The sequence below is a fragment of the Coloeus monedula genome, assembly GCF_965178545.1.
Source record: "Coloeus monedula genome assembly, chromosome: 2".
NCBI lineage: Eukaryota > Metazoa > Chordata > Aves > Passeriformes > Corvidae > Coloeus > Coloeus monedula.
In genome coordinates, this window is record NC_138782.1 from 89005182 (window position 1) to 89029792 (window position 24611).

The 24611-nt window shown below is 38.1% G+C and overlaps 1 protein-coding gene across 5 annotated transcripts in view; it reads right to left on the bottom strand.

The window, feature by feature from the left end:
* Nucleotides 1-24611, bottom strand: part of KCNQ5 (potassium voltage-gated channel subfamily Q member 5) — a 284393-nt gene that overhangs the window by 53342 nt on the left and 206440 nt on the right. For all 5 annotated transcript variants that reach the window (XM_082302865.1, XM_082302864.1, XM_082302868.1 and 2 more), the window contains exon 3: nucleotides 16624-16750. In XM_082302865.1, coding sequence (XP_082158991.1) covers nucleotides 16624-16750 — 127 coding nt within the window. The remainder of the gene's footprint in view (nucleotides 1-16623; nucleotides 16751-24611) is intronic.

Genomic DNA, 24611 nt, shown 5'->3' on the forward strand with positions numbered 1-24611 from the left:
CTGCCACTGAAAAAAATTCAAATTAATTCAGTCTTGCCAGCAGAGCACAGCCTCTGCCCTGCACTGCTGGGAGCCTTCTAGCCCACTGAGGGTCTCTGGTCCTCTGTGACCATGAGAGATGAAGATGCCAACAGCAGCATAGTTCTCTTTTCCCTTTTAAAAAGCATTGGTCCAAATACACATCTACTTGTGTATGCGCTTCTATCTGGAGGGCAGGGATGAGGTTCTCCCTAAAGGGAAGAAAGATTGAAGAAAAAAGTGGAGCAGAAAATGCACTGTAACCTGTTTGAAAAACAGCTGAAGGAAGGAGAATCTTCCTAGGCTGGTGGTGTTTTTTTCACACTTTGCTCTCTCATCTTCTTCACTCTTCACCCCCGCAACCCCCACCAAAACTCCATCCCCAACTCCTCAGGCTGGAAATAGGGAAGGGAGGAATGTGTCCATTGCTTAAGGCAGCCCTCCCTGGTTGTGTTTTCCTAGGAGGTAGGGAAGGCAGGCAGGCACGTTATTTCAGTGTAGTTTAACTTGCTAGGAACAGGTGTAAGATAAATCAAAATCAACCCTTCTTGGAATGAAATCAGACTTCTAAGAAAAGTTTGCAACAGTTGAAAGTTGCTTCGGAGTATGTTAAACTTGCTTGATTTTCTTATCTAAACATACCCTGGAAAAAACCAAAAAGTTAATTATATTATGATTTTTCTCTGTGTCATACTTTTATATAGGATGCTTCAGGTGGCATTTGCCCTCTTTTAAACCAAGAGAGCAAAATATTATTCTGAACTTCCTTTCATATTCCATGCAAATGTAGCTAAAGTCTCCATGGTACTTCTGTATTTTAAGAAGGCTTTCCCAAACTCTATCACTATTTTCCTCTTTATCTTTTAGTGGCAAAAGTAGGAAAACATGTCGAATTAAATAGCAACATTTCAATTAATTTAATGGGGTCTCAGTTTTCACTCTGTGTCTTTCTGTAAAGCACCAGAAAAGATTCAGATGTGAAATTGAGTAATGGGCAGTATAATTCCAAAATTCTCTATGTTGACTTATTAAAAGACAGAGGTTTCTGATGTACATTTACCCCTTTGTTTGTTTTTTTTCCCTAAGCTAATATCTTATGTATGATCTTCCAAAATGTTAGGCCTCTCTTCAGCCATGATGATGATTTTATTCACTCTTTAGAAATATGTTCAGATTTTTTTCCCCGCACATAACATCCTCCCTCATTAACTCTAGTCTGAGATTTCAAATCCTCTCAGCAGCTTTTGCAATGCTCACTTTTGAACACTTAATTTCAAATTAAATTTCAAACAATTAATTCTTCCACTTCTAACATTTCACCTATACCACTCAAGGAACCCCTGAGATTACACTAAAGTTTCGCGCTTATTAACTGACAAAAGCTTTTTTATTTGACAGCCACCATGTTAAAAACAGGGTCCCTTCATGAAAAATACAAAAAAAAGATGAGCCCAGAACTCATGTGTGTAACAGATTACACATATATATTGTCCAATGTCACTAAAAGAGTAACATGTAAATAAAGACAAGTAACTGAAGGCCAGTAGTGCAACCACCCAAAATTTAAATAACTCATGCAAGATGTGCTAGTCCCAGTTCCCCACCTCAAAGAGGAAGGCCAGTGTTGGGCTGCCCTAGGCAGAAACTCTGGTTTGGTCAGAAAATCTGGATTGCTTGTGTTATTGATGGAGGTGTGGTTGACATTCCTAAACTATCAGCATTTCTAATGGCAACTAGGAGATTAATAATGTGACTGAGAGAATAACAGTTCTAGAAAAGGAGGCATCATAAATCATCACAAGGGACTGTTTTGCTTTTAATGACTTCTCCAATGCAACTTTCCTAGCATGAACTTCTTGGATGTTGTGAGATTTTACAGCATTCATAGGTATCATGGGAATGAACCCAGTTATATAAAGGGGGAACACAAAAGCTATATTTGGATATTGTGCTACATCCCAACACCTCGATGTGCCATCAGGACAATCTCTAAAGTTTCAGAAAGAATGACAGGATGACTTTTTACAAGAGCATGTAAAGCTAGAACAAGGGGGAATGGCATTAAACTGAAATTAAACTGAATGGATGCTCCATTCCCAGATGTGTTCTAGGCCAGGCTGCATGGATATTTGAGCAGCCTCGTCCAGTGGAAGGTGTCCCTACCTGTGGCAGGGGGCTGGAACTAGATGTTGTTCCTTTCAACCCAAACTATTCTGTGATTCTATGGTTATTAGGAAATGTAATCAATGATGATCTCTCATCTGCTCAAAGCTCATGCACATGCTCAAACTAATACACAAACCTGCATCATCTTTCTCTTTTTCTTATTCTTCAAAGGAAGAATATGTTTATAGGAGCTTTGCCTGCTGCCTGCATTTAATGCTAATATGTTGAAACATCTTTCCCTTCTAAATAGAAATGATACTTTTAGACAATACAGGTTAAATGAATCTTGAGATTTTTTTTCTTCTGAATAGAAAAATGAACAATATTTAATCATTTTTGGATCATCACTAGATCAAAATAGTGTTTGCTATAAATTCACAGAAAATGCTCAGAGTTCACACATTCTTATTAAGAATAGGTAGGAAACTTCAATGGCGCCAGTTACAGAGCAGTACAGAGAGGCAACAAACTAGGATATGAGTAGGGTATATCTGCCCCCAAAATTGCAGAAATAAGCACAAAATCTCAAGAGGTTGTTTTATCTAGCCTGCAGCTGTATTAACTCACAAAGGAAATTAACTGGGCAATTGTATGACCGAATCTAAGCTACCCTTAGGCTGTCCTTCTAAGGTCTAATTTTGAGCTGGAGTTATTATCCATGACCCAGAGAAAAGGCACAGCTTGTAGTGGTCATTTCTGAATAGTTCTCAGGACAGTTCATTATCTTCAATTTCAAAGTTACTTTTAGAAAAACCCCAGCACTATGATTCTGTGGTGTTACAGAGACACTGTGCTTCACAAAGAGCATGAACCAGCTTTGATATCAGCTCCATCTGCTTACCATGGCACAGGTCATGCACACGTATGGCGGCACTGTGAGCAATTATTCTCACTTGCTGAGTAGTTGAAAGAGCTTTTAATTGAGATTTGCAACAACCACTACATAGAAATAATTGACAGCTTTCTATTCTGAGTCGCTAAGGGGTTAGTGGTGGTAGGGAGGAATGACCAGCATTTTAGTTTTTCTGATATCTCTTTGGATATCAGTCCTTTCGGTCCTTATTGCTATTCTCATAACTCTCTTCAATTTGCCTACAATTATCTCTACAGCTGGCTGGTCAGGACCAAAGGGTATCATCTAATCAATGGAGAAATGTACTTTGAATTTTTATCAGACACTACAACACAAAGTTAACAAAACACACATTCCAGACCACTGTACATGAGCACATCACACTATAGAAATATAATAACAAAAATATATTCAATGGGATTTCTCCTAAACTGATATAAATTGGCAATTTAAAGCAGTTTAAGATAAAGCCTGATGACAGACACTGGACTTCAGACATACATCAGTACATGAAAATAAGGTTGCTCTTTTTCAGATTCCTAAAAGAAAAGGTCTGTTTACACAAACTTGACTATTGTAACAGAAGCCTTTTTGAGCAGCCTAGTAACATATTGGGCATTGGTGTACTTCATGCTTTTTAGGCTAGCTAAAAAAAACCAACAAGAAGAAAAGAAAAAGACCTTCAGAGAGTTTAAGGCTCTGAATACCCTAATAGAGGCGTATTCAGCGAGGAATATAATTGTATGACTATTCCTTGAGCACTTGTTGAGAAAGATCATGGGACAGAAAAGGTAATTTCATTGTAAGTGGCTAAAAAACTGCTTTTATCTTGAAAAAAGGGATTAATCACTTCCCTCTACCAGTTCAGGAGGGCAAAGAATAAAAAACATGAATAGAATATGCTGCAACAGTTATATTGAAAAGGGGAAAATGTAATGTTTTTACCAGGGGTAGTTCCTTTGCTCTGTGAATGTTCCCTTACTATAAAATTAGTGGGATATTTCACATAATTGTGACAGAAAAATTTGGTCAAATATGGGCTGAACTTACAGTGACCTTACATAAGTATTTATCCCAGAAACAAAGAATTTTAAATATCTTTACATGGAATTACATCTCTGAACAGAGAGATGAATGATATTACCATATTTAGAAAGATGATGTGTTACCATGTTTTGTAAATTATCTCATTGTAAGAAGCAGAACTATTTTATCAGCAAAGTAAAAGTCAGCATGTGCAAGATAGCCAAAATCTGAAAACTGGCTTTTTAGAGACTACTCTGGAGACATGCAGCCTTCTGAGGTCACCTGAATCCACCCTCAAATGATATTCTCAAGCATTATTTTCTGCCTATAACCCCCCATTCAAAAAGCAATTTAATAGCACCCATTGAACTATATCACCTGAACATCTCTAGCGTAATTTGGGAGAGGCAGGAAGTTGAGTTCTGTACCTCCCACAAGAAGCTGAGCAGACTTACATCTACAAGGCCTCAATTTTAGAGAGAAATAAAGCATGAACACCACCATCAACAACAAAACCCCACCAAAGCAATATGAGATAATCTGAGTTGGGCACATTCTAAAAATAATGATGCTCAGGATCTTGGGTCCTGGCAAAGTTTGCTTTCAGCTCTGTCTGAATATAACTTTTCTTTCTGGGCAGGGATCAGATCTCTGCTCAGATGCCAGACAGGTTATGATTAATCGTCACCTACTAGTAAAAGTAATTGGCAGGATATCTTCAGGAAATTCTTGGGATGGATGATGCTGTTTGATTTTTGCAGATGTTGTTGTCACTCCAGCCAAAAGGTCTTTGTGTTTTCAAATGTGTAACACCATCTGGATGGAAATCATCTTAATTGTCATTACAGGCAAAACAAGGTTGTGATTTCGCTTCCTTTTTTAATCTTTTTGCAAGATGCAAAACAACATGGTATTTTTAGAGGTAGGAAAGTGAGCTGGTTTTGCGTACCAAGATAATTCACAGAGATAAACATGGATGAGTGTGAAAATTGACTTTTATTGCTGTTGAAAAACAGGAAGATAGTAATATATGGTAGTGGCACATACAAGAGAAAGAAGTTCTACAGAAATATGTAATACTGTCTAGGCACTGAAGTGGAATAAAAAAAATCCAGAGGTTAATACCTCATCTCTACTTAATTTTTTTTGTTTGTTTGTAACAGTGGAAAATGGCTACATTAGTCACTGCCTTCCATTTTAAGGAGTCCACTAAAACTGATCTGTGAATAGAAACTTGGATTTTTCTTATTATCAGCTAAGCAATACCCCAGGGAAGAAATCAAATAGATGAATCACCTTGAACCCTTCTTTCCCTTTCTAGTTTTTATTTGCAATATATAGGAATCATCTGAATAAGCAAACTATTTTAATGTGAAATGAAAGTAACCTCCTGGAAATATAGACAACCTTTTTTTGGAATAAATGTTATTTTTATATAACTGAAGCAGGTCCACTTAGAAAAAATAACTCACCGAAACATAAAGCTATCTTTTCTAGCAAAGAGAGAACTGGAAACAAGTCAAAGACTCTTATTAGGAAAGCTAATCAAATACAACAAAAGTTAACTTGGTACTCAAAAAAATTTCTGAAACAGAAGGAAAAGGATAAGGCAATACTGGATAATTTTTAGATGGGAAAACTAAATATTCCCTTTTAAAATTGTGGACTAATGAAGATGAGTAAGATTTTTCTTTTGTAATTTAAAAAAGTTTTATAATAAAATCCTAATTCCATGCCCAGTAATGGATCAACCAGTGCTACTCACTATTGTGTCAGTGTATTAAAAGTATATGTACCCTGTTCCTGTGTAAAAGTAGCATATTGTCAGACCATGATAGCAAAAACATTAAAATAATGTCATTTAACCTTCTGCTTAGACAGCCAAAATATTTCTCTATGGCCTGAGAACCACAGTAGCTCAACAAGCACTGAATTTTAAACTGTAGCTATGATTGCCATATTTTATTTAGTCCAGATAAGAATAACAACATTAATGGGAACATTTCACCTGTTGTACTGTTCGCAATTATAGTTCATGGCCCTGTTGAGTACACAATCTTTCTATGGACTGAATAAATCCTCAGCAAACATCTTTATGTTATTAGCAGCTGGCTTAATAACTCTTAAAAATCTAAGGGCCTCCTGCAAGTTAAGTTCAGTTGCAAGCCTTTCATGGAGTTATACTTTATTAGCGTTTTCCAATAATTGATCTTTAACATAATTAATATGTACCTGCCAGAAGGAATAAAGCAGTATTTATTTAGTACCAGTTTTATTTGGCTTTAAGACAGGCTGACAGAAGCATTTAAAACTGTATCTTTGACCTAGTACTTAGCAACCCAATTTTTGTTCAGCCTAAGAAAAAAACTGAGAGTAACACATGCAGATTCTTTCCATAAATCTTCACTTATTCTGTCCAGAAATAGTTTTGTGCCTTGAAAGCACTGGAAAACAAGGTTTGCTAATCACTTACTATGTCTGTATGTTCCTGGATGGCAGTAGACCTTAGTGAAAAGGGCTATTGCAGTGGAGAGAAAAACAGCTGAAAATTTCTGGGCAGAAAGGCAACAGGATGGATAGCCAGACACACATACACCCCTGGTGAGTAAAGAGGCTCATTACATCAGGCTGTAAGAAAACCACAAGGTTATCGGCAAGAAAAAAACAAAATAGCTACAGCATGGCAGGACTTGTATATGGAGAAAGGGCTGAATAATTTAGGAGTGGTTAGTCAGAAGACAAATATGAGATGGCAGATAGAGGTATGCAAACTAGTGGAAGATAAGAAGGTCTGTTGGATGCTTCCTATTTACCCTTTCTTATAAAAGTGAGATCAAAAGACAATTTAAATTTGATAAAAAAAATACAAGATGAAATTGACTTGTAAAGTTCATTGCTCTGAGGTATAAAGGAATAACTGGGGGAAATTAAAGTTTAGATGTTTTCCCCTGAGTTGTTGGAATTAGATTTTTCAGGTGATTCAAATTCTTGTGTGAGTCAGCCACTGATTACTCAATGTGTGATTGGCTATTTTGGGCTACAGGTATTAACACCGTCATTAGGGGTCTCTGGCACTAGTCAGCAAGTGGAAAGACACCAACCAGGACTCCTACGTGACCCAGCCCTGCAGGGAAGCACTGCTGTGTCTGTGCTAGATCCTTGCAGCCATAATGGGAGGAATCTATAGGCAGGAGAGTGCACTTTCATGGCCTTTTCATCATACTCTAAAACCTTTGGCAGGTGGGCAGGGGGTCTGGAAGTGTTCGTCTGACGCATTCCCAGATTGTGAATAAAGTGAAGGCGATACAGTGGCATGGGAGTGGAAAGGCCAAAAAAATGTGGGAACAGAAAAATCCATGGTGTGTAGGTGAAAATGGATGGGTGGAAACTGACAAGTAAAGATACTGAAATGATCAGGGAGAGAAAAACATATCTCTGAGGAGAGACAAAGCCTGTTTGTAGGTGGAGAGGGAAGAGACAGTATTGAAAATTTGCTCTCAAATTCACACAGTGGTGGGCAAACAGAAGGTATCCAGTATCTAGCTGAGTTATCTAATGCAGATGTTGAAGGCAGCAACATGGGTCCCTCAGTGTCGGCTGAAAGAGTTCCTACATTCAGTTTTCTGAGCCTCCCTTCAGAGGCAAAAACCTCTTCCGGCTGCCTAAAAGCAGAACTTGCATTTCTAACCTATACAGCTATTTTGGATGTCTGCATAATCAGTGAGTGCCTCTTGGGACTCCTTTGTTTCTGTAAATACGGAGTTTATTCAGATTACATACAGAACCAGACATCTCCAGTCCCTCTTTACCCTCAGCTGCTACCCCACCTGCAGTTTGTGTGTGAGTAACCTAAGAGGGACCACTGTGCCAGTAAGAAGGTTTATATAATTTGGAGAACACTAATGTGGGGCATCTTGCACAGCCACACTTGAGACTTCCTGATGTGGGAGACATGAAGAAAGAAATAGAAGCTCTGTTCAGTGCTTGTCAGAAAGGAAAAACTCCATAATCTGGTATCACTCTCACAAACCCAATAGGGGCAATCTCAAAATGAGATCTTAAATACAGTAGATTCTGTGTGACAACTTCTCCAATCTGCCTTGTGGTGTTTTCATCACAGATGAAACAATCTCCACCATAGGGGTCACATGAATAGACTGGGCTGGCAAAGGGGAGCCCCAAGAATTAAAGAGCTTTTGCCTTTGCCTTGGCTGCTGCCCAGGTGGTCACATATCTGCATTGGGGCAACAGTACTACACAAGGGTGAAAGTGAGTGGCTTCCTTTACACGATTTAGGAGCTTTTGTAGGTTGATGTAAAATGGATCTGATGGTCACCTTCCTTGGATCTGTATTGACAGCAATATCAACTATTACCAAAGGACAAAGCTCAATTTTGAGAGCTATCAGCACAGGCTTAAAGATAAAAAATGTAATTTTTCTTTAATGGGAGACAACAGGTAAATGGGTGCCTGGTGCTTAAGTGCTAGGGATGGGAGGAAATTAAAATGTGCGGAACATGCCCAGCTTGCCATCTAGAAATATGCAAATATTTCTACTTAGCCTTATTAAACTTGTGATATAAATACTGTAACTCTGTTACACGGTGTAACAATATTGTTACATTGTCAAATCCTTACTAACTGCTGTGTTTAACATAGCAGGTGTACAAAGGAGGAATTAAAAATCTGTATTTTCTCTCTTGTACACAAGTGTTTTCCTAATGTAGCAGTTGAAGTGTAACCATTTGAGACATGATCATAAAAATAGGGATTTCCTGCAACTCTCACCGGACTACTATGCCCATCAGTCACTTCAGCAGCTCTGGGGGCAATATGCAGTTCTCTGAAGGGACACAGAAGAATGGAAACATCTGTGGAAGCTGCATTTCTTCAAGCTTTGTGATCACTAATAAGCTAGTGGCAAGGCTGGATGAAGACACCTGACAATCAATTTGATTATATTGAGTGTAAGAGTGGGCAAAGCGTCTGTTTTAAACTGTCAGCATTGACAGTTAAAAAATTAAAGCTGAGTAGATACCAGAAAACTGCATATGAAGAAACAAACACTATCTCTAAAGCAACTGAAAATGTCTATGTTTCTAAACAACAATACAGTCAAGCAAAATGAAACTACTGTTCTTAGCCAACTGCACCAACAACCCCTTTCTCGGAGACCTCCCTCATACAGAGGTGACTTGAAGAGAAATAAACTAGTCTTCAGCAAAGAGAGAAAAAAAATCACAACATTCAGCAGTTATAAGAAAGATAATTATAAACCAAAAGAAGCAAAGAGATGGAAATATGAAATAACAGCATGTTGCCTGATCATATGCTGCAGGGTGAATCTCTGCAAAAGAATTGGTGAAAGTGTACTTAATACAGGTAATCCTGAACGAGGTAGTTTCCCACAATACAATATCTAGAGGTGCATAGAGACTGGACATTAGGAGGCATTTATTTATGGAGCAGGTGTTCAAACATGGAAACAGGCTTCCTAGAGAAGCAGTCAATGCCCCTTGAATGTCAGTGTTTAAGAGGCTTTTGGACAATGTCCTTAACAACATGCTTAGACTTTTGGTCAGCCTCGAACTGGTCAGGTAATTGGACTAGATGATCACTGTAGCTCACTTCCAACTGAAATATTCTTTCCTTTCTCTTTTCCTTTCTCTTTTCCTTTCTTTTTCACTTTTGTCTTTCCTTTCTCTTTTCCTTTCTTTTTCACTTTTGTCTTTCCTTTCCTTTCCTTTCCTTTCCTTTCCTTTCCTTTCCTTTCCTTTCCTTTCCTTTCCTTTCCTTTCCTTTCCTTTCCTTTCCTTTCCTTTCCTTTCCTTTCCTTTCCTTTCCTTTCCTTTCCTTTCCTTTCCTTTCCTTTCCTTTCCTTTCCTTTCCTTTCCTTTCCTTTCCTTTCCTTTCCTTTCCTTTCCTTTCCTTTCCTTTCCTTTCCTTTCCTTTCCTTTCCTTTCCTTTCCTTTCCTTTCCTTTCCTCTCTATCATTTCTCAGTATGTTTCCCATAGTTGCTTTCGAATAAGTCTGGAAAGATTCCTGCCAATGCAATAACTCCACTTATACCTCTTCAAGTGTTTTCATTTGGGCTGACAGGGATGAGGCTGGGACACCATCAGAGAAAGCAGGATTTGATTGACTAGCACGTGTGAGTAGTTAAACATGGCTCAAACAGTCAAATTGACAGTTGTCTAATGTCTTACACCAAGGCATTAGCATTGAAATTTATGGTAACATGCTGACAAAGCCCCCCTGAGTAATTATGGGCATGTTAGTAAAATAGAAGACACACTGAAAGTGGCTTTTGAAGTAAAGCAGTGCAGCAAGCCAGGGGTGTCACAGTCCTGAATGCCAATGGCATTCATGTAATGACTTTAAGTAATGGGCAGTTGCAAAAGCCCAAATAACGAACTCCTAGTCTAATAGGATTATTTTGGACTAATATGAAAATGTTCCTAATGTATCTAGATTTCTGCCTGGAGAGCATAATTCACTGTTCCAAAAGCAGAACTTGTACAAAGCAACAATTCTTCTCAAAGAGAAGCTACAGGAAAGAGCTGACAATGATCTGAAATGGGAGTTACAAAGAATATCACACACCAAAGCAGCCAATCTGCAGCACAATATCTGGCAAGAAGCCAAGAAAGCTGAGAATTTTATTGCATATCAATTACACTCTGACATATTGTTCACATCATCAAAAAATATAATTTTTTGTTAGACGATAAGAATGATAAAATTTGAAAAATAAACCATTTTACTACTTTTGAGACTCCATACACTGAAGTAGGCAGATAAGTGAATTTGGCACAATCCTGCCTACCTCTAACTTCCACACCAGTGTTTATATTAATAACTACTTAATTTTGAATTGGCAAACTTACACATATTTATGGTATCTGAGAAACTATGTTGTCCATGAATATGATGAGAATTCAGCATAGTATGGCAGGATATGAACATCAAAACAAATAAAGGTAGACTATTAAAAGAAAAGTATTTTTCTAAGCACCTTCATATTCTGGATATCTCTAGCAGCAACAAGTTTAAAGCCAGTCCCTAAAAAATGTGAGCAAAACTGAACATATGAATACTATAACCAGAAAATGTTGACTGCTGCTTGGTGTGTCAGTTGCTTCCCTCCTTATCATACATTTCCTAGTCACAGCTCATAAACAGCACTGGAAGTTCTATGATACACTTTCATATTACATAATATTTTATAATACATAGCATTTAATATCTATTATTATTATTATCATCATCATCATCATTATCCTTATCATTATACTACAATGTATTTTCTGAGATTCAAATATGAGAGATAAATAATAATTTGAAAGACTTCTTAAATCATATACAGAACCTGAGTGAGGATGGACAGGGAGCCTCATTATTTCTAAATAATTTCTAAATAATTTGACTGTGATATTTGACTTCAGGACACTTTCCTAAAAAAAGGGAGCTGAATTAGCAGTTACTAAACATTTTCGTGGAGGTACTGAGTTATATTAGTCTTGTTCAAAATGGATAACTACCTCATGCTTAAGAAAATATCTTTTATAGCCTTCTAATGCAGGAATGCTATTATTACAAATAAATTATTTTAAATAAAATGTCACTGTCTTTTAAAAGCCTTTGTATCACAAACTTGTCTCTTTATTCCTCATATCCCAGGCTGCCCAATTCATGGTAGTAGCTCCTCTACTCTACGTCACAAACACAATAGTGACTCTAGAGTAAGATCAAAAAACCATGGCATGGACAAACACAGGCTGCTGAATTCTCTAGCTCATACCAGAAAGAAACTTCAATGTGAACTGCATCGTACCAAACTAGATTTCTTTTGAACAGCAGACACACAACTTCTAGAAAGGGGAGACCAGAGACTGAAGTCTTTAATCCCAGCAAATGTTACCTTACTCAGCAGCAAAGGTAGTAGTTAGCAAAAGTAAATATGAAAGGATAATGCCCATAGATTATATTAAGCAGACATTTTTCCTACACATTTCTAAAAACTTCATTGCCAGAACTGTAAAACATGAAGATATGCCACTAAATACTAATTTTAAAAATCTACATTTTTTGGGACAAATCTAGACTAAAGAGCACCTCTGTTCATCTCACAGAATTCTGGCTGCTGAAATTTTTGGTTTTTGTTTTTTTTTTGTTTGAAGCCTAATACTACTGCTACTGCTACTGCTACTGCTACTGCTACTGCTACTGCTACTGCTACTGCTACTACTACTACTATCAGAGTATTTTCTGGAGTGAAGTGGGCAGGGTGTTTCTGAGATGAGTTCAAGTTCAGCTGTCAGGAGATCCCCAAACGTGAAATTTGCTGCAACTTTTTTTTTTCTGGGTTTTATAATGAGATGTGATGTGAGATATGTCTTCTTGGTCAAGGATATACTTAATTACAGACCATCTCTGGGTTATTTAGAGTTCAAATTACACTGGAAAGGGGCTGTTTATATTGTTTATCACAAGCAGCAGATTTACTATCTGTCTGTATTTAAACTATATAATGTGTCTAAATACCAAGGTGACAGACACACAACGTGCCACTACACAAATATATTGAAGTAATTCAAATTAAATGTTCAGAAGATCTTGTAACACACTAGATATGGATTTGTTTATAAAGGTTTGACAAAAGTGCCACATGATGGTTCATTACAACTCTAATTAATGAAAAATAGATCCAGTAATAAGCAACAGTCGCTGCTATCACTTAATGCTCTGAAACAAGGTTTACCAGCCATGAAGTTCAAGGGCCTGATTACAGATAATGGACTTAAGCTTCCTGTTGGGAATTTGCTCATTCTGCAGGCTCAACAGAATTTGAACTTTTGACATTTCCATCATGCTGTAGCTTGACTAGAGGTGAAATAGAAGCAGCTGTGGTGAAACTGCTGATGGACTAACTGAAATATATGAAATCTTTCACTTGGCTGGACCACCAGGAAGTCTAGTTCCCCTGGAGAAATGTAATATTACTAGAAGTAGGCTCAAATTTAACGTGAAAAAATTCTGAAATAGGAGTTTCCACCCCCAACTTTAAATTGAATAAAGTTTAGGCACTAGAGTCAGGAGTGTGCTCTGGAGGCCAGGAGAGCCAGCCCTGTCCTGGGGTGCATCAGGCACAGCATTACCAGCCGGGCAAGGCAGGGGATTGTCCCGCTCTGCTCTGCACTGGAGCAGGCTCACCTCGAGTGCTGGGGGCAGTTTTGGGTGCCACAATGTTAGAAAGACATTAAACTGTTAGAGAGTGTCCAAAGGAGGGCAACAAAGATGGTGAAGGGCCTTGAGGGGAAGCTGTGTGAGGAGCAGCTGAGGGCACTTGGCCTGTTCAGCCTGGAGAAGAGGAGACTGAGGGGAGACCTCACTGCAGTTACAACTTCCTCATGAGGGGAAGAGGAGGGACAGGCACTGATCTCCTCTCTGTGCTGACCAGTGACAGGATCCAAGGGAATGCCTGAAGTTGTGTCAGGGGAGGTTTAGGTTGGATATTAGAGAAAGGTTCTTTGCCCAGAGGGTGTTTGGGCACTGGAACAGGCTCCCAAGAGAAGTGGTCACAGCCCCAAGCCTGACAGAGTTCAAGAAGTGTTTGGACAATGCTCTCAGGCACCTGGTGGGACTCTCAGGGGTGCTCCTGTGCAGGGCCAGGAGTTGAACTTTGATGATCCCTGTGGGTCATCTCAGAATATTCTATGATTCTATGTCTAAAATTCACTTGCTCTTGTTGGGCCTTCTCACACAGGAGTCCCTAAGTCTCTTCCAGAGTCAGTGGAGAGGAAGAAGTTTCTTGGACAGCTCAGCAGACTTCAGACATGAAGGTGAGACCAGCAGCATCTTACTCCTTTGATCCAGAGCATTTTATTTATTATTCCTAACTATTTTTACAGTGTCCCAAGTGGAGGCTGCCCTCACAGACTGACATTTCACTGTGGTGGTAAATCCTCTGATACACATAGGAGAGTGGCCAGAAGTTTAATTTTGTCAGGTCACATACCACCATCTGAGAGCCCATTGCCAGAGGAAGGACAATGGACTCTTCATTTATTTCAGTGTCCCCAAATGGCTTGACAGGGAGTGGATGCCTTATATCTTCCCAGTTAGACATGCTCTCTTTTATTTTGGGGATGTTCAGGGAGCTAAGGCACAGGCATCAAGTTCTTCCTGGTTGTCAGCATCCCTGGTCTCCAGAGGCTCCAGGGAGCAGTTAGAATATGGATTGCTTGGATTGCTGCTTTTCTGAGCAACACAGCACAGCAACACTGTTATGCAGTGCTAACAGCCAAGCTTCGGAGTGATATACCTGTGACATTTAGGATTTGCAGGGGTATGTACATATTCAAGTACCTTACATGCCTATAAGGATGTGTTACTATGCCCTTTATATTATGTAAACCAGCTCATATACAAGCAGAGGAAATGAGGGATGTCAGGTAACATGGGACAAAATACAAAGCAAGGTTTAATCATACACTGTTATTCCCATTTTCACAGAAATAAACAAGGGTACAAAACTGTCAAATAATTTGATAGATGTAATTACTAACCTGATAGCACACAGCAATGCTTGATGAACTAATTTGTCAGAGCAGTGACATTGTAGGCACACTAACATAAGCACAGAGCTTTGGCCCTGAATAAAACTTCTCTGGTTATTAGGTCATTAATGGAAAAAATAAAGGCTGTCTAAATGTGACCCTTGAGGCAATCCTCAAATTTGTTATTTCTAGCCCTTAGGCCATTGCCCTATGTGATTTGTGTTTAATCACAAAAAAATAATCAGGGAAAAGATCTGCTGGAGATATATAGCAAATTTAATTAATAGTAAACAGACTAAGTCTTCTAAAATATTATTGTTCCACTGTAACAATAAACGGAAATAATAATTGAATGGATGACTTAGAAAATAATTAACAGTAATAGGCCCAAACTGGTCACATGCACTTAAGGAGGCTTTAGCACTGATTTCATTGAGTTCCCCCCTGAAGCCATCCTTTCTCCATGCTGAACACACCCAGGTCTCTCAGCCTCTCCTCACAGGGCAACAGCACTGATCAACTTGATGGCTTCACTGAACTCACTCCAGTTTATTAAGGTCTTTCAGGTATGGTATTGGAGGGGGAAAATGGGGTGCAGTATCTTGAATGTGGTCTAATGAGCGATGAGTAAAGGGAGATAATAATCTACTGACTGTGCTCCGGGTAACACAGCCTTCTGACCTCTGCTGCTGCCTCACACTTTGCCATGACTGCAAAGCCAAGGTGTCAGGCAAATAATTAATTTAAGTAGCAAGAGCTGCAAGATGATTTGGTTTTTCCTCAAAAGATCAAATCTGGAGAGATGCTGAACATCAGAAACTCCCTTCTGGGATGCTAAAGTCCAGAAATGGACCAAAGCCGATCAATAGAAGAAGAGACATGCAGAACAGTCAATGGCAAGAAATTAAAGCTATTGGTTTACTTTCCAGAAGCTACAGAGCAAAGTTTCCTTTCCATCCAGTGAACCAGCATAGGAAGGCATTGTATGTAAGTAGACAAGCAATAGACTGTTGTCTACTAATTAATTCCACTCGCAAGTGGTAGGATTCCTAGGGGGATAGAAAAGATGCTTTTAGGGCCAGAAACTGCTTACATAAACATAGATGAAATGAGAAGAGCAGGTGAATTTCAGAGAAAGAAGAAAATACCATAATCAAGTGAAGTAACCCATCCCCCTACAGGGTGATCTGTGCCAGAAGACCTGCCTGAACTATTTCACCAACAGTAGGAGGGTAGCTATGAGTAGTTTTACAGAAAATGTGGAAATCTATACCACACCTCCTGTGAGTTATCAGATGAATTTGATCTTTGACTTCTGCCTTTATTGGGAAACTGTTTTCCTGCAGATCCCTTTTCAAAATAGGGTTTTGACTGGTCATGAGTCTATTCACCATTCTCACAGACAAATTCTAGAGCAAAGAAGGGGAGGAATAGTTCTTGAAAGAGATGTAGAAGAAATAATGAAGAAGATGCTGTATCTTATGCTAGTGTCACTGCAGAGCTGATATGTGGACTGTCATGCAGAGAACAGCAAAACAGGAAGCAGCAATGTTGTCAGAAGATGTCTCTAGGGAGGTTTTCAAACTCCTTGTAGTGTCTGATCACAGAGGTTAAACAAGGAGAACACGATATATACACATATGTACATGACATCTATGTATGTATGTACAAGATGTAGTGTATCCATTAAAAGCATGCAACTCCTCTGGTCTTCAGTAAGATCAGCTCTCAACCCCTCATTTGTCCAATATATAGGCCAGCTGTATGAGATTCATAGGAAAATGTCTTTTGGAGAACATAAGAAATGTGGACTGACTGGTTTTTAGGGATATAATGATTTATATCTAAAGAAACCCTGGGCAGATGAGAGTTGGCACACAGCTATTCTGGACTTAAAGCTGGTTGATGTAAACAGAGTCTGATTCCAATAGTTTTCATTCAGAAACAAAACAGATGGGTGAAGGTGTTTATCTTAAAATAACTAGATCTGGGACACTCACCTATTACACAGAATGGTTTCCTCGCAAAGCGCAGTCTTCCTTGCCATCCTCGGTATCGACAACAGCATCCAGCAGACCAGATACGAATAATAAATTCCAAACCAAAGACAACAATCATGACAAATTCCTAGAAATGGCAAATAAGAAAAATGCCTGTTACAGATAACCAGCACTTGAACATCAGGAAACTTGTCACTACTGTTTGTGTCTAGCAATCCACCTTGAGCATCTGAACATCCCAAGCCAAACTTGGGATCCTGCTCCCCAGGGTGGTTACACATCTGCAAGCAGCACACAGTCCTTAGAGCTTCACAGTGAAGGGTCTAAGCCTAACCTGAATAGCATCAAGTATCAGCTAAGATTGGCCGCTGAATATGAAACACCGAAGAACTGAATAATACACAAAAATATCAGAGCAAAGTACTCTAAGACTTTGGATATTGAGCATCAGAGCACAGGTAATTTATACAGCTAGAGAAAAATGTTCCATATCCACATCCATAAAATTAGTTCTTAGTTTAAAAGCTAAAAGTTTTGGGAGATATATTCTCATTGTTGCAATATACAGGTGAAGTAACTGTGATTATGAGTTTGGGAAATCAATTTGTTCCCATCAGTAGGTTAAGGTACATGCAAGTGTAATTACATACAATGGGTATGTAACTGCTTGTAAGGCAATGAATGAATACCCACCCTAGGCAGAACTTTCCCTGGACAACCTGTGAATGAAAGCATTTAGAAATTTTGCTTTGCTTGTTTGGCCTGCTTTTCTTTCACATTGGAACCTTCTTTAAGACTGTCTATTTTAATAGCATCAACATGTATTTATGCAATTTTTATTCCAAGAAAGTTTTCTTTACAACAGTGAGGTCAACAGAGTTGCAGTAATAGAGCTTGGAGCACAAATCAGCTCCATACCCTAAGGAAATCTGCAGCTCAATGATATGCAGTGATGTAGTGCATACACACTGTATGGAATTATAAACTTAGATACTTTTCTGGAATACCATCACAAGGTTATGAAATGATAAAATAACAATTTGTATGTTCACAAAAGGAGAAAAGTACTTGATGGAGTTTCTTAAACAGCCCATCAAGAAGAAAAGGATGGAAGTTGTGTTTTATTTGGCAGCCCAGTATATTTCTTTGTCCAGAAGTAAGTTGTTCCTTGTCAGCCAATTAATTTGTTATTCCTGCAGGATGAGGACTAGTGTGGTACTGGCGAAAAAGCACTGCAAATGAATTAAATAGAGGAATATTTGCAAGGGTAGGGTTGACCTAATATTGACTTTTCCCCAATAAATATTTTGCATGTTTTAGACTGTGAGACCCTACAACTCTACAAGCCAATAAGGCTGTAAATATCATATGTGTCAACTCAGGCAATAATTTACCTGAACAAATGATATTATTAATGTTTTGCCATGTAATGGTGCTTTATTAAATTACAGTTAGTGGCAGTACATTGAAAAATTGTGGACTTAATTGCTTTTGCTGTCATAGAACAATTTGAAAACATAGTATTCCTTCCTAAACATGTCAGCTTCTGTAACTACATTACACTGAAAGCACTTTTAGAGATTTCTTCAGTGTCTTTATTTTTGGTTTTTTAAATCCCATACTGAATGCCTCAGTCACAAAAACAGAATAAGATCCCTCTGCTAAAACGTGGCTGAAGAAATGCCACATTTTTTATTAGAAAAGAACACATGGAAAAATGAGTGTGATTGTTTAAGGTTTTCTTTTTATTCCACTACAAGAAACGTCAGCTTAATTCCATGGGCAGTGTTATTGCACAACTTCAGAAAGGATTATGTACAAAACTGAAAAAGTTCCACATATAGTAACAATAATTCCTAAGAGTTGGCTACCCTGTGGTACATTTCCTTGTAGGAAATTCTGTGTAGGCCAAGAATAAAATGGACAAGAAGCCAACTGGAAAAAAACGAAGAATAAGTACTTTAGTTATTTAACTACCACTTTTACAGTGGTAGTTAAATCATGAATTGTCAAATCTGGTTTACACATTTTTAGAGGATGCCTCTGAATTTATGAGGGTTGATGGCAGGCATCCAGGCCACCCGACATCTGATTCTCCTAAGGAAGTTTCTTCTTTGGGACAGGGTAAAAGATACTGAAGGAAAGGTCTGAGAAGCATGAAAAATTCTTTGCTTGCAATAAAATATTTTTCTTGTTAAAATTTAATCACATTTTACTTGACTAAAGTTTGTTGTTTCCTTGGAAAACATACGGTGAGTACAGATGGGCGATACGCTTTGTAAGCACAGTGAAATTGTCCCAGGCATCTTACTGAAGCTGATCCACACACACAGGAGTGTGTCCTCTCCTGTACTCTAGACCCCGGCAGGGCCTCTGATGGGGAACTGGCAAGGACAGAAAGTACTTAACGATCCTGGAAGGACTAATCCACAGCTTCAAGTCAGTTAAAATAGTATCACAAAACTGCTGGTAGGAGTTGGAAAGAGGTAATTATTTTTGAAAGTTTACTCTTCTGGTTCCTATCAGTGCTATGCAGTTTTGTATTTATTACCTGTACTATGCTATATGTATTTATTACCTATACTATGGGTGCTATGCTTGCTCAGTGAGACAAGGATGAAAAAAGTTATTGTGTGCTGAAAGCATGTGTCTGAGAGTCTGTGTTCCACATTGTGCCCTTGTGTGGTAGAGACAGAAATCATATTTGTCTTTCACACACAAACACATATACTAAGAAGAGAAACTTCTTGGAGATACATCTATTTTGGGAGAGAAAAAGAACAAAAGGATATTTTCTCAAATTTTTTTTTTTTTTGGTGGGTAGGGTAAGAGTATAAGATTTTTCTTGAGGAAAAAATGTGAAATACATTTTCCTTGAGAAAAAGAGTTACCATTTCTAGAACCATTACAAATTTATGCATGGTTATATCACCTCAAAATTAACTAAGGTTTCTACTACTTAAACATTTTTTTCTACTACTTAAACAATATAACAACTGTAGTTATATTGAGCTCAAATGCAGTAAATACGTCTCTGTGCACTGGGAGGCTAAAAGAACTGCTGCTTTTAAAAATGCTGTATGTGATTTTCTTCCACCCATAGCAAGTTTTTGGAGATTTTAAAGTACAGTGTAACCTTTAATAAAAGAAAATACATTGAAGAAAATGTAGATGGGGTTTCACACTTATTTTTGCACTTAAATAGTGATGTTTCAAACTTATCCTTATATCCTCGTGACTCCTACTTCCTCAAAGAAAATACGATTTTGAAGGGAATTAATATAAAATATAATAAAGTCTAAAGGGAAAGGATTTTCCAAAAAAAATGAAATGCATTGAAACGGAACTCTTCGTAGTAGTACACATGAGAGCTTTGATTTATTTTGGATTTGTTCAGTCAAAACGAGAGAGAGACAAAGATTTCCACACTACTGTGTAAAAAAGTAATGTTTTAGTAGTCAGGGCACTCAGTCAAAATGTAAAGGCAAATCTCTGTCAAGTTTGATACAGGCTAGGGAATGACATTATTTTTTCCTATGGCAGCTGTAAAGTTACAAGGTTCTTGGTCTTCCATGAGCAGAAATTGGAAGGATGCATCCCAGACAAGATCAGGATTTTTATTATTTTATATTTCATTTGGAAGGCTTATTGCAAACTTAAACATAAATCTAGGCTTTGAAATGACTTGAGTTTAGTTCCTTAGCAATTGAAACAGAAGATCAGAACATAATTGGAAAGGTGTGTGATGGAATAAATCATTAGACTTCGTGCTTTGTAGTCTTGCTGAAGAAATGATGCATTCCAAGTATCTCTGTCCTACATATAATATAATGGAACCTCATTAATTTTGAATTACTTAAGAGATATGAGAAACAACATATCAGAATGGGAAAATCTTGCACTGTTTATAAATCTGGCCCTCTTCAAACTTAAGCAAGGCTGTACTTGAACTGATGAGCAAGTTAAGATTTACTGGAAACCTAACCCTTCCCTTTCTAGGTAAAGCAGAGGTGCATTGGCCTTTGCCATTTCATGCTTTTTTCCTATCTTGTTATCCTTTTCCAATCACAACTGCATTTGGCCTTACACCAGCATCACTATAATCTGTCACTTTTTTGGCTATTCAAGCTCGCAGTTAGCATCTCCCAGTAACCACGATGGCAGATGCCTTGGTGTTTCAGACAGTGGAAAGTTTTTCTTCCTTCTCAAAGCACAGTTCATCCAAACTGAGGAGCTTTTCCTTCTGAAATGTTTCTGCGTATGCAGCTCCAGTTGTCATGGGGAACCATGCACATGCAAGAGAAGCAAGGCTGACACACCTGGGATTACAAGGTTCAGTTGCATTTGGCTAGCAGTGTATTCCTGAAGTTCTTTACATCTGTGTGTGCCTGGGTTGTTACACCACTGGAACAACGAGGGTCACACAAATGGCAGGAAAAGAAAATAAGAGGTCATCCAGAGCAAGGTTTCAGTTTATAAAAGGTCCTGGAGGACTCTAATCAACAGGGTTGATGATTAAGGAAATCAAGGATACTTTGTACAATCCAGCTATGATAAGCACTTTTCCCCCGTTTTTTTTCTTCCTATCCAATTAGGATACATGATTTGTTGAAACTGTTTACGTTAATATGCTTCTCAGGCAGTTTTTAATGATAAGGATTTCCCTAAGCATAACATTTTAATAGCAAAAAAAAGTTTATATAATAGCATTCTTACTCTTTAGCATAACTACATTTTAAAACTGAAAATAATTTTCTGTTGATGAATCAGGTGCCTTCACTGTAGACTGTAACTTCAGGGAAATAGATCCATTTTTGCAATAAGAAAATGACCAAAGCTGAGCACTCTGTGCTGGTCTAGGATGCTTCTGGTTATTTTGCAATGTGTAAATGAGCTGAGGCTTGGATATAAGAAATCCACCCACAAGACAATGTCTCTGCTGTTATTTTAATTATATTTCTTGTATGGAAATTGGGATTTTAATTATTCTAAAGGCTAATGAAGTAGCCCAACAAACATGCAGACTGATGTGAGGAGCTTCCTGCCTTGAGCTCATAGGAGAACTGTGTTTACAAGTGACATTGGTCAGAAGTCTGAGAAATGGACAAGAACAGACCAAATGAATCCTCTGAAATAAGCTTTAGTAGGGCCACGAGTGTTTCCCCTCTGAAGACAACATCTCTGCAGTGTAGCTGCACTGCATATCCTCATCTGGTGTAAACCAGCAAGCCTCACTGCACTAACACAGCAGAACATGAGAAGCAATGTCATCTGATACTGCTTGGGATATATCCCCTCTTCCCTAAAGTCTCATAAACAGGCAAGTCCAGTGTTTCCAAATCAGGGAAGTCCAGTGTTTCCAAATAATTTTGAAAGGAGGGAGAATAAACATGTTCTCATACTTTAATTTATGGCCGACTGGTTTGTCACCAGCTGCTAAAATATCTTTATGGTGACACATGAATACTTGATACTGTCCAAATAGCAATGCTTTATTACTCATCGTCAAAGAGGATGAGATTGTTTTATCATTCGGTTAAACCAAGAACAGAAGACCTCAGCTTATCAACAACATCCGTCTCCTAAGCCAAAAAAACCCCCTCTACTGATTCCAGGTAATAAGCTCTAAAGTTGGGCTGTAAACTTTAAAGATATGCCATTGGGACGGAGGGAAAGCACAGTACTGGTCTGTCTCAATGAAACTTGACAAACGTCTGAGCTTTAAATAGTTATGATGCAGAAGCTGGTGTAGGACTACAGACAATTCTGTTATACTGCCATTTTCCAGATTAGAACAAGCAGGTAAGAATAGGTGCATGCTTAATGGTTTAAAATAATAGTAAATTTGAACACATTTGTGTTATTCCTGGTTCAGCACTAAAAGGGAGATCTTTGATATAAACAGTTAACAAGCATATCTATGTGTGCATACATACACTTAAGAAACTAATGTTTTAATACTATCCAGCTGCAGTTTAACAGAGGGAGGGACAACCATAAATCCAAAAACATAACCCAGAATAGAACCTATTAGTGGCATATAAATCACAACCAGAAACTTCACTTCAGCTCCCAGCGCAATACACAATGCACATGAAGTGAAATTTGTGCACCTTTTTATCATTTATCAGTTTCATAATGGATGTGATACTTTTAGTGCCCTTGATTTTACATATCATGATTAAGAATTTCCACATAGATTGTACATTAATAGAGGATTATTGAGAAATCAGTTTAGTGCCTTTTACTCAAATAGACAGCTACAAATCTATTGATAGAATATTAAAATCCCAGTTATATGCTTAGTCCACATGTTATATATATGACTTAAGCTATCCAACTCCCTTTTAGTTTTTTGTGTTTATACCTGACATGGCACCCAACAGTCATGCTGCTTCTTTATTCCTTTGCAACAGAAAAAAGTGGTGAATTTTTATTTCAAGTAAAAGTAGTTTTGAATCAGATAGTACAACCCAGCAGCAGAATTACATAGATGCCATTTATTTATGTTTTGCATAATCTCTTATAGAATAAAGACAAGTATTTACCATATCAGACACAATGCACGATTCCTATCACTGAAACTGTGCTAACCTTCCTCAGCATCCTCTGCCTCCCCAGATCAGCTGACTCACTTCACATCACCATCATGGGCCAACAGCTGAGGACCTGCTGGTGCCAGAGGAATGAGTGCCACAGGGCTGCACCGGCCATCATGGTTATTGCGATTACCATGTAGGCAATTTGTACATGTGGGCAAACAGATCCCAAAACTCCTTCTGGTGGACATGGTTCTTCTAGGGACACCCTGCTGATCATTGAACACTCTCTTTCAAACTGGGAAAAGGGCAATGGGAAACACTGACTTCTCCACATCTATCCTGCTCTTTCCCAGATACTGCATCACCTTTAAATTTTCCAGCCATTTGCACTCACTGCTTTGTGTCATACCATTTGTTTATGTGTCAGGTGCAACTACACATCTAAGAGAATTTCTTAAAGGAGATTATAGCATGAAACTCACATTACAGAATAATTTTCTACTTTTCAAAAATTTTTTACCCTTCTCTGTGCTTATTCAGATTTTCTTCCTCTTTAGTGAGATATCAGCAGTAAATGGTCTAATTTTGGTTTTAAAATTGTCCTTGTATTTCAAACAAAGAAGGTCTGTACAGCTGTACCCAGGCCTTTGCATTTCCTTTGTGATTTCTTCACGCATTTTTTTCTGCTGTAGTCACATTTCTGATGTCACGTTAGAGGCAGACGTTCAAGCACATGTCTCTGTAGCAACACAGATCCAAAATTTTCCATTTGAAATGTCTGTGAAGAATTTTGTATCTTTTCTCTGTCCAAAACAAGTGTAGAACAGGCATCAGAACTCTGAATCTCTTTATGCCCTGGCATCCATATTGATTTTGTATTGATGCAAGGGGTTTAGGCTAATTGTTATGGCTGATCACGTGCATGTGAATTAACTGATAACATCTGCCATGCTGTACTGCAGAGTAGGATGGAATATCCATTCTTTTATTCTTTGGTCTTAGCATCTTTGGAGTTGTTAAATGCTGGAGACTCTGCAAATGATATCAGCAGTGTTCTTTTTAAAATTACTTCTTGCAGTTTCCCAGTTCTCAAAGCTCATTAAGAGAGCTTCCCTAGGTGTTCATCTGTGCCTGTTTTAACCACTGTGAGACCTAAGTGCATCTTGGTTGATATATACTGAAATGTTACCAGTACCAAACATTTTCAGAAAACAACTTTAAGAAAGTGTCTTCTGACAGTTCATAACTTTTGACAAACTGGTCTTGGTAGCACTGCACCCAATCAGCCAAAATCCTGTTCATGCATTTAGTTTTTAAAAAATATCACCTCACCAAATATTTCTGCTATTTGGACAAGTATTTGATCACAATATTTTTATTCAGTTCCTTAAGTTCCCTGAAAAAGTTGACTTGGTCCCCTTTTTTTCAGTCAAATAACTAGATTTT